Consider the following 10,604-nt stretch of genomic DNA (forward strand, 5'->3'; position numbering starts at 1 on the left):
CTCCCCTGCTCTGCACCCCGGTGGCGCCGCGCCAGTCCCCGGCCCCGGCCCCGGCCCCGACGCGCACGGACTCGGGCTCAGGTCATCGCACCGCTTTACTCTGCCCGCGCCGAGTTGGCGATCGCACGCAGCGCCTCCTCCGTGGAGCGGATCTGGCCCAGCTGGATCTCGACCTCCACGGTCAGCGGCTCAGGCTGGTAGTCGCTTTCGAAGACCGGCGCTACTGATTTCGTCCTTTCTGAGAAAATAAACGCACGGCGAATGAGTCCGCAGCGCCGCGAGGTCTGCGGGCCCCGGCTGCCCGCTCTCTGCCCGCCCCCACCGACCCGCGCGAGTGGACGCTCGGATTGGACGGCCTCGCGGAGCAGGCTCGCGCGCACTCGAGCGGGCGTTATGCAGCGCCGCTGTCTGCGTGACTCCACAGGGCGGCGACCTCTGTCCCCAAGACCACTTGTACTTAGAGGAATTGGGGGGGCGTTCAGTCCGGGATACCAGATACATAGTAAAGAATAAAGTAATTCTGGCACTTCAGGGAAAACAACCGAGTGAAAGCATTTTGTTAAATTTGTAACATTTGAACTTTCGAGTAGAAATTAGACTTTTGGAAACCTATCAGCCGTCACGCACGCAATATGCAGTCTTTTCCAGTGGTACCGGTAGTGGTGTCAAATAATGTGACTTGGGGATCTTTAAAGAAACACGTCAACGGCTGGGAGATCTGCCTAACTCGGCCTACTAGTATTTTTTTTAAAAGTTATACAGGGTTTCAAGACAAAATAATACCAATTAACAGTGGTTGTTATATTACATATTGCTATCCTCAACTAGTTGCTCAGATTACCAGATGTAAGAATGGAAAATTGTTCAAACCATTAAAGAGAATAAGAAAATATTTGATAAAACATTAGTGATAATACAGGGTTTCACTAGACAAGATGGTAGGAATTCACCATGGTAGTTCCATTGCATATTGTTACCTTCAGATCAGTTGCTCAGGTTACCAGATATAACCATGCACTAACTAGTATTTTACAATGCACACGGTATTGTACTCATGTTACAAATTACACATGGTCCGGGCATAGTGGCGCACGCCTGTAATCCCAGCACTCAGGAGACTGAGGCAGGAGGATCCCTGCAAGTTCAAGACCAGCCTGGGCTACAAAGTGAGCTCAAGGCCAGCCTGAACTGCATAGCAAGATCCTATCTCAAAAAGACAAAAAAAAAAATTACACATGGGTAAAATATCCAATCAGAATGCACAATACACCAATGAGCTTTAGTGACAAATGGACTGTGAAAAAAATCATCAATATAGAGTCACACTGTAGCATAAGGAACCAGAGCTTACCAAATGTGTCCTGGTACCAAGGAAGGCTCCACAACCACATCTGGAGAATGAGCCCAGGACCCTCACACTGAGCTACAGCTCCACTCCCATTTTTAATTTTGAGACAAGGGGGTGGGGATTTAGCTCAGTGGCACAGCACCTTCCTGGCAAGCGCAAGGTCGTGAGTTTGATTCCCGGGTATCGCAATAATAATAATAATAATAATTTTGAGATGAGGTCATAGCTAAATTGTCCAGGCTAGGCTCAAAGTTTCCATCCTCCTGCCTCAGCCTCCCAGAGTGCTGAGATCACAGGCATGCCCACCCTGCCCAGCAGAATATCTGTAATTCTTTGAAAACCTACTTAAATATTCCTCTCATTTGTAATTATGTGAGGACAGTGTGAGGCTGGATTTTCTCCATGCACTTCACAGCAACCTCTCACAAGAACTTCACCATGGAAGGCTGGCCTTGAATTTGAGGTGTTCCTCCTGCCTCAGCTTCCCCAGTGCTGGGATCCCAGGCATGTGCCACCACGCCTGGCTTTGTCTTACACTTTTGCAGGAGCTGCCAGATGGTCTCCAGAGGTCCCCACCTCTCCATCCAAGCCAGACAGTTCTTTTTCAAACTCAAATCTAAAACTTACCTAGTTCAGTAACTTCCAGCAGGCACTGAAAGAATAACTCGAGCAGCAGGGTCTGCCAGAAGAGGGCTGGAGCCGGAAGGACCGTAGCGCCCCAGCTCTGAGCCTGCGCCCCACCTTATCCTGGCACCTACCCAGAATGCCTCACTGCTGTGTTCTAGGGCCGCAGGGAGGCTACGGTTCCGTGCTCAGGGTGGACGGGTCTCCCCCGGCAGGCAGATGTGGTCTCAGTGCCGGGCCCCGGGGCTACAGATCAGGGCGGCCCCACACCCACCGGGCCCCCCCCCCCCCCCCCCCCGCCACTGTGGCTCTTACCCTTCTTGGCTCCTTTCTTAATCTTCTTTGAGTCCTTCGAGGGAGAGAACCACAAAACGAGATGCCCACTGAGGGCAGGCCTCAGGGCAGGTGCGGCCCAGGCTGCCCTGGGACTCCTGCCCCTCCCGGGGGGCTCTGTTTAGGGGTCCCCTGGGGAGCAGCTCCCAACATGGGCCGCGCCGAGGTGGTGGCTGCGTCCCCTCTGGCCCCCAGCCCTGGGCCAGGCCCCGCCCCGCCCACCCAGCTCTCCGTGGGGAGCACGAGGGTGGAGGTCGGGCATGTGGCCGGGCCCACGGTACCCTGGCAAACGTCAGCCTGTCCGATTCCTGGGTGCGGACCACCCCAAAGTTGCACACAGTGGACACCACGGGCTCCCCGGCCAGCAGGGGCTCCAGGGCCACCAGGCCGCTGCCCAGCACCTGCAGCACGGGCGGGTCCTGGCGCAGCTCCTTGGGGGCATCTCTCTTCCTCTGCGATGCCTTCCGTTCCTGCAGGGAGGCGGGGAGGGTGGGCAGGGCACCGTGCCGGGCGCACGTCCCCTTCGGCAGGCCCGTGTCCCAGCCTGCCCCGCCTGACCTTGGAGGGCTCCTCTGCTTTCCCTTTCTGGTCCTTTCTGTCCTTGTCCTTCTTGTCCTTGTCCTTCTTCTTGTCATTTGCCCCTTTTCCTTTCTTGGCTGCCAGGGGACTGTCAGTAGGCGGGGTCACCACCGGCCAGGAGAGGGTCTGGGGGCGGGAGGCGGCCTTGCGTGAACAGAGGCGACAGCGGCCAGCCGGGGTCGCGCTGCCCCTGTGCCCACCTTCTCCTCCACGACGGTCACCGTGGTCCCCGCCAGCAGGAAGGCCTTGAGGGGCCCCAGGTCCTTGACACCGTGCCGCGCCTCGTAGCTGCAGGCGATGATGTCGGCCCAGGGCTTGTGCTCCGTGCTGAAGAGGGCCGTCCTGCGGGGCAGCGGACGCGGCGCTGTTCCTGGGGCTGCGGCGGGGAGCCCAGGCGGACGAGGCAGGGAGGGGACTTCGAGGCAAGCGCCCGACCGCGGAGCTACATCCCCAGCCCCCCGGGAGGGGACTTCTAAGAAGACTGCATGTGACAAACAGCGCCAGACTGGGTGCCCGACGCTTCCAGAGAAGGCAGAATAGGTACAAAGGGTCACTTCCTTCGGGGACAGGGCCGTGCGAGACGACCGAGGGAACCCACCAAAACCTCGGCAAAGGGTTAAAAAAGATCAACACGGCAGTACTTAAAAAGTAATGTCCCAAACTCCCGCAGTCCTTACCAACTGCGCTACCCGGGACACGAGCTGTCCTTTAAAGGGCACCAGGTGAGGGACCTCACGAGGGGGAAACAAGAACCCCCCGGAACACGCGCGAAAGAGGGTGACACGCGCAGCCACGGCGGACACGGCCCGCGGGCCCATTGCCTCGGCTGCGTGGACAGCGGCCCTGTCAGCCCCGGAAAGGACGGAATCCCAACGCCACAGCCAGGGCAGATCTGAGGACAACTGCGCTCAGGGCAGTACGCCTCCGGCAAGGGCACAAGGACCTGACCCAGGAAAGAAGGGCAGAACTCGAACCCGAACCCAGGGCCTGCGCCTGGCTAAGGAGAGTCGCTCCAGCGGGCTCGGGAGTGGCTCAGCGGCAGGACAGCAGGGCCGGCAGGGCGGCCTGGGCTTGCTGAGACCCGGGGACCCCAGGAAGGGCTCCCACCAGCCGCCTCCTACCCCAGGGCGGGGCACAGCCGCGGATCCATGCGCGGCCGCAGCTTGGCCAGCTCCTCCCCCGAGTCAGTGGACGGCGGCTTCGGGGGCGAGTGGCCCGAGCGGCCCGAGCGGCCCGAGCGGCCCGAAATGACTGAGGACTCGGACTCCGCCTGCTCCGTGGTGTCCACTGACTCCAGGGACCCCTCGGCCATGTCCTCCTCGGTGCCCTCCTCGGTGCCCTCCTCGGGGACCTCCTCAGGGACCTCCTCGGGGACCTCCTCCTCCAGCAGCTCCGTGTTGGACAGGGGCTTCACGATCTGCCCCAGACGAGAAACAGCAGCTGTGGCCCCACCGCGGGGCCCACGCAGACACACACACCAGGGGCTCAGGGGCGTTTTGGTGGCGTGCTGGGGATGGGACCAAGGCCTGGTACAAGCTGCGCATGCAAGGGACCATGGAGCTGTACCCCAGCCCTGCTTGGAAACTGGGGATAGAAATAAAATTTTAAAAAAAATTTTGAGACAAGGTCTTGCTATGCAGTTCAGCCTGGCCTTGGAATATGTAGCCCAGGCTGATCTCGAACTTGCACCAATCCTCCTGCCTCAGCCTCCCAAAGTATATGTGCTACCATATACTTTAAGGATGGTCCTGGGGAAAAAGAAAAAAAAAGGATGGTCCTGGGGCTCAGGCGTGGTGGGCACACCTGTAATCCCTGCACTTGGAAGGCTGAGGCTGGAGGATCCAACTTTGAACCCAGCCTAAGCAAGTTAATAACTTGGCAAGACCCCACCTCAAAATTAAAAATTCTAAAAGGGCTAGGGATGTGGCTTGGCTTAGTTCAGTCCCCAGCACTGCAGGACGCCGAGGTCCTGGGCCCCAAGGGGCTGCTCCTGAGTCCCCGGCTCTGCCGTGCGCACCTCGGCCAGGACCTCGCTGTACTCCTTGGCCTCAGCCTCCTCCTCTTCCAAGAAGTCGTAGGTCACGTAGTAGCTGTAAGTGACAAAGGGGCCCTCGGGCCCGGGCTCCGGGTCCAAGACAGAGGAGTCCACGACCCCCCGGATGTTCCCGATGGTCACCATCAGCTGCGCCTCCTGCGCCAAGAGCTCTGTGGAGCAAGGGCGGAGCGAGGGGCTGGCGGGAGCTGCTGTCCGGACCCTGCGGCCCCCTCGGCCGAGCTCAAGGAGAAGCCCCGGGCCCCGCCCCGGACGCAAGGCTGGGGATCCCCGGGCGGCGCCCCGGGACCCTGGGAGGCTCGGCTGCGCTTTGCGCCGCGGGCCACAAGGGGGGGACCTCAGGCCGCCGCGGGAGCAGAGAGCCGGGAGGAGCCCTCCCCTAACCCCAGTCCCTAACCCCGGCCGCACCCACCGCCCTGCTGGGCCAGCCCGCGGAACTGGTGCCTCTCGTGCGGCGACACGGTGACGTCGTCCAGCACGCACAGCCGGGCCAGGCTGTCCACGGTGAAGCCGCGGTAGTGCGGCAGCAGCGCCAGCGGGTTCCCCTGTAGCACCAGCAGCCGCAGGCGGCCGAGCGAGCGCAGCGCGGTCACCATGGCCTGCAGGCCGGTCAGGTCGTTGAAGCCCAGGTCCAGGGAGACGAGGTTGGGCCTGGAGGGGAGGCGGGGTGGAGGCGCTGCCCACCTTGCCCGCCACATCTCCCGCCGATCACTGTGCCCACACAGCCTGCCTGAGCCCCGCCCTCCTCCCTCCCCTTGGCCAGTCAATGGGAGGTCCTGGGCTCAGCAGGAGCCCGGACCCAGCCTCAGCCCGCCTTAGAGAACTGGGAAGCAGGTGGCGGGGCACATCTATGACCCCAGGCTTGGGAGGCTGAGGCAGGAGGATTTCGAGTTCTAGTTCCTCCTAGGCAACTTAGTGAGACTTTGTCTCACAATTTAAAAGGGCTGGAGGTGCAGCTCAGTGCAAAGGCCCTGGATTCCATCCCCAGGGCTACAGAGGGGGAGGGGCACTAGGAAACTGCAAAATCAATGCCCAAGAAATATGTCCTCCTTTTAATTCCAGAACAGCCAAAGTCAGAAGTTTCATATACACATTTCTAAAACATCCACATTAAGCACCAGATTGTGGTATGATTTCCAAATCAAAATCCAGAATACGGCCAGGCACCGTGGCTCATACCTGTAATCCCAGCACTCTGGGAGGCTGAGGCAGGAGGATGTCAAGTATAAGCTCAGCTTGGGCAACTTGCAATTTAGCCAGACCCTGCATCAAATTTTTTTTAAAAACTTCAAAACAAAAACAACCCCTGCCCTGAAGCAGAATACATGGCCCTCTGTCAACGGCAAGAGCCTGTGGGTCTTCCACAGCAAACCAGCACCCTCTAAGACAGAGCTCTTCAACCAGGGGTGACATGGTACCTTGGGTATTGTCTAGAGACATATTTTTTGGTGAAAAGGCACTCACTATATAGCACAGGGTGGCCTTGAACTCACTATGGAGCCCAGGCTGGCTGCGAACTCACAGGGATCCTCCTGCCTCAGCCTCCCGAGTGCTGGGATTACAGGCATGTGCTGCCACACCTGACTCAGTGGGGTTTTGGTTGGAGTCAGAATTAAAGCGTCCTTAGCAGCCAATAGGACATTACAGGAAGAGCCAATGCTCCACCCACCCTCCCCGCCCTCCTTACCAGTGGCTGGCGGTGACGTAGAGGCTCTCAGAGGGGCCCCGCAGCTGGTTTTGGCCCAGACCCAGGTGGCGCAGGCCCGGCGGCGGGTGCGCGCACAGACACTCCATGCTGGTCAGCTCGTTACCGTACAGCTCCAGCACCTGCGACGACAGCAGCCGCCGTGGCTGGACGCTGGTCCTGCCCTGTCCTGAGCTCCTGCTTCCACCAGGAAACTCCGGAGAGGGACTGCGACCCGTTCCTGTTCTGCGCTCCTGCACCTGACTGCTGCCTGCCTGTCTGTCTGTCTCTTTCTTTGAGATACTCAGGATTGAACCCAGAGCCTGCACCCTGAATTGCATCCCCTACCCTTTTATTTTTTATTTTGAGACACTAAGTTGCTAAATTGCCCAAGCTGGGCTCAAGTTTTCGATCCTCTTGCCTCAGCCTCCCAGAGTGCTGGGATGACAGGTATGCACCACCACACCCAGCCTGGACTCCCTCCTCCCCCCACCCCCACCCCCCCGTACTGGGAATCAAACTCACGACCTTGCGCTTGCCAGACAGGCGCTGTGCCACTGAGCTAAACCCCGAGCCCCCTGAACCCCCTTTTTAAACGCAGGAAGCAGAGTGGAGGTGACTGCAATGTGTGGAAGGGAGGTGACAGGGAGAAGGCGACAGAGCCCCACCGGGGTGCCCATGCGCATCACCCACTCTGAGTTTAACGCACACTGGGCCACTGGGGTGCTGCGGGGCCTGGGCTCTGATCTCTTGTGTGCGTGGTGAAGCATCTGGAAGAGGAATCTGCCAGTCTGGCCACTGTTTAGCACACAATTCAGTGGCATTCTTCACCTGCCTGGCATTGAGCCACCATCCTCGCCATCCATTTCCAAAATTTTTCACTGGTTCACACAGAAACTCCGACATCCCAAGCAGTAACCTGCCCTGCCCCTCCCCAGGTCCTTCCACTAAGGGGAATCACACAAGATTCGTCCCTGTCTCTTTGGTTCTTGTCACTGTACGTGAGGGCTTCTGGGTCCACCCACGTTGTAGCAATGATCAGACTGCCCTTTTCACGGGTAAGTAGTGTTCCACTCCGGGTCAACCTTATCAGGTTACAGACACGTGGGCCCCTCGCACCTTTGTGCTGCTGTGAACCCTGGTGCACAAGGGCCGGCCCTGTCCTTGCCTCGCTCTTTAAGGTATGTGCCCGGCAGCCTGAGGCCATGGGGACCGTCCCGCTTTTGGGGAACACAGCCTGTATTTCTAAAGCCCCGGTTGGGGCTCAGCACCCAGCCGCCCCGGCCAGCCACAGGGGCAGGTTAGGGGCGGGGCCTGGGGGGCCTGGTACCTTGAGCGTGGGGGGCAGGTTGGCAGCTTCCACTTCCTTGATGCGGTTCGCGCTCAGGACCAGCTCCTCCAGCCTCAGGAACTTGAGGAGGTCTTTGTCCACTTGGCTCACCTGTGGGGCGGAGCCCGGGGCTGGGGCATCCACGGGGCCTTCACCCCCACACTGCGGCATGCCCCGACCCCCACACAAGGGGTCCTGTGGCCACCAGGCCAGCATCCTGTGTCCCTCCTTAGACCATGGCCTTTTCAGGAGGGCGAGAGCGCCGTCTTCTATGCTGTCTACACCTGGCACCAAAGCCAGTTCGGGTGTTTTGTTTTGTTTTGTTTTGCTGAAACAGGGTCTCACTATGTACCCCCGGCTGGCCTCAAACTCATGGTGATCCTCCCGCCTCAGCCTCCGGAGAGGCTCAGTCCAGGTCTGTGGGAATCACTCCGGCTTACACAGAGCAGGGTCAGACCAGGAGCTCGAGTGCTGACCCACCAATCCCAAGGTCCTGAGCCACAGGCCACGTGGCTGGGTCCCTCTGAGCTACAGTGAGCGGCGCGCTGTCCTTGGCTCCCCTAAACTCTCAGCGCGCACACTTGGAAAGTCCCAGGCAAGCCAGGCAGGGACAATGAAACAGAGGCTCTGGAAAACTGAGACAAGTTTCCACTCGACTTGGGCTCTGCTACTGAGCAAGCAAAGGAGGCCTTCTAGGAACGGAAATGAGCGACGCTGGCGCTGTGACACCCGCCCCACTATCCACGCACCTTGTATCAAGTCAAAACCATCGCAGCCTTTCCAAAGGTCTTTTCTCTTCCCTCCCTTGCCTTTCCTTGGTGCTTTTGCAGTACTGGGGACTGAACCCAGGGCCTGCACACTGCTTTTATTATCCCCAGCCTGCTTTTATTTTTTACTTTTGAGACAGGGACTTGCTAGGTCACAAGCTGCCCCGGCTAGGATTTAGTGAGAGATCACCCCGCCGGCGTCCGGCTCGGTGAGGAAGGGCGCGAGGAGGAGCTCCGCGCAGGCTGCGGCTGAGCAGCCCCGGCTTACTGCGGGCGCCGGGAGCTTGCACAGGGAGCGGCAGGGCTGGCCAGGGTCAGTCCTGCGGGGACCCCGCCGGCCCCCTCACGCGCACCCTCACCTGCTTGTCCACCACCCGCAGGGACCGGAAGTAGGCGTAGAAGAAGGTGTCTCTGATCATCGTGGGGCTCCGGATGGCCAGCTCTCGGAGAAACCGGTCCTCCGCGCTGGAGTCCTCGGGCAGGGCCCAGGGCGACTGCGGGCCGCGCACCAGGCCCAGCAGGGCCTCCACCGGCTCCTCCTCGGCGCCCGGGGCCTTCTCCTCCCCAGGCCCCAGCTCCTTCCAGGCCCGCGGCTTCGGAGGAAGGAAGCGGGATCTATTCTGCAGGGCGGAGGTGGGGAGCGAGTGGGTCTCCCCACCCTCAGGGACGCCGCGCGCTCAGGGGCAGGGCCCGCCACGTCGGGCAGCTGGGGGTGGCACCGCGGGGCAAGAGCGGGCAGCGGCCTGGCTCCGGGAAGGAGGAGCGGAGGCGGCTCACAGGCCGGTCCCTGCCCTCGGGGCTTTGCTCCAGAGCCGGGAACCTCCGGCGGGCAAAGGCAGAGCCCTGCTGCGCTACACACGAAATCCAGGAGAACCGCGCACGTCCAGCCAGCAGGCTCTGAAGGCAGGCGGGGGCACCCTCCCGCACGGACGCTGCCCGAAGGAGCGCGGCCAGGCCGTGAGCGGGACTCGGCGCAGCGGGCGCGCCGCCCCAGAACGTGCGCTCTGCCCCTTCCTCCGCGGAGGCTCTGCCGTTTGTTTTGGGGTTTGGGGCGCTGCTGCGGCTCACACCCGGGGCCACAGGCCCGCAGGCAAGCGCTCGCCACTGAGCTGCGCCTCCAGCACCGGCCCGGGATAGGGGCGGTGCTCGGCCCACATCTGCGCACCGAGCAAGTCTCGGGCTCCTGGCCGCCTGTGCCCTGGGGTCCTCTAAGGACGGGACGCGGGTCTCCCTGTACCCTGAGCCAGGCCACCACTCACCGGGAGGCTCCGGGCACTCGCGGGGCAGCCCTGTGGGGTTTTTTGTTTTGTTTTTTGGTCTTTTTGAGACAGGGTCTCGCTATGTGGTTCAGGCTGGCCTTGAGCTCACTTTGTTGCCCAGGCTGGTCTCGAACTCGCAAGGATCCTCCTGCCTCAGCCTCCCGGGTGCTGGGATTACAGGCGTGCGCCACCACGCCCGGCGGCCCTGAGTTTAAACACCTGGCGCCTTGTCCCCGCCCTGGGCACCTAGCTGATGACACCTCTCTCACACCCTGCGCGGGGCCTGTCTGCAGGAGGGGTGCGCCGACAGGTGAGGGCCATCCTAAGGAGGGCGGCAAAACCAGAATCTCCTTCCCGGAGCGGCAGCTTGGCCTCCGGCTGTGCGGTGCGCTCTTCCCGGCCGCCTCGCACCTCCTCCAGGGCGGCTCGGGCAGGAGAGGGTTAGGAGGGTCCGCAGGGTTGGGAAGGCCGGGGGCGCAGGCGTTAGGAAGGTGTGGGGGAGCGGAAGGCCCTGCCCCGCCGCCGAGCCCTCGGCTCGGGCTGTGAAAACCGCCCAGGCCCAAGCTCTGCTCCCGAAGGCGCCCGCGGCCCGGGAGCGGGGCGTCGCCGCACGCCAGGCCCCGCCCC

The 10,604-nt window shown here is 61.0% G+C and overlaps 1 protein-coding gene across 3 annotated transcripts; it reads right to left on the reverse strand.

Annotated features, from left to right (window-relative positions):
- Nucleotides 1–77: 77 nt before the first annotated feature.
- Nucleotides 78–9,338, reverse strand: Lrrc43 (leucine rich repeat containing 43; the record flags this gene model as incomplete). 3 transcript variants are annotated; one of them, XR_001231000.1, is given in 12 exon segments in its annotated part: nucleotides 147–238; nucleotides 327–456; nucleotides 2,288–2,321; nucleotides 2,587–2,775; nucleotides 2,864–3,010; nucleotides 3,085–3,226; nucleotides 4,006–4,301; nucleotides 4,902–5,089; nucleotides 5,350–5,588; nucleotides 6,625–6,764; nucleotides 7,952–8,062; nucleotides 9,078–9,338. XR_001231000.1 is itself a non-coding variant. In XM_013503751.1 (11 exon segments), coding segments are annotated over 11 exon segments (1,890 nt in total), but the record flags the coding sequence as incomplete, so codon positions are not given.
- Nucleotides 9,339–10,604: the final 1,266 nt, after the last annotated feature.

The sequence above is a fragment of the Chinchilla lanigera genome, unplaced genomic scaffold (assembly GCF_000276665.1).
Source record: "Chinchilla lanigera isolate Chin_1 unplaced genomic scaffold, ChiLan1.0 scaffold00081, whole genome shotgun sequence".
Taxonomy (NCBI): Eukaryota; Metazoa; Chordata; class Mammalia; order Rodentia; family Chinchillidae; genus Chinchilla; species Chinchilla lanigera.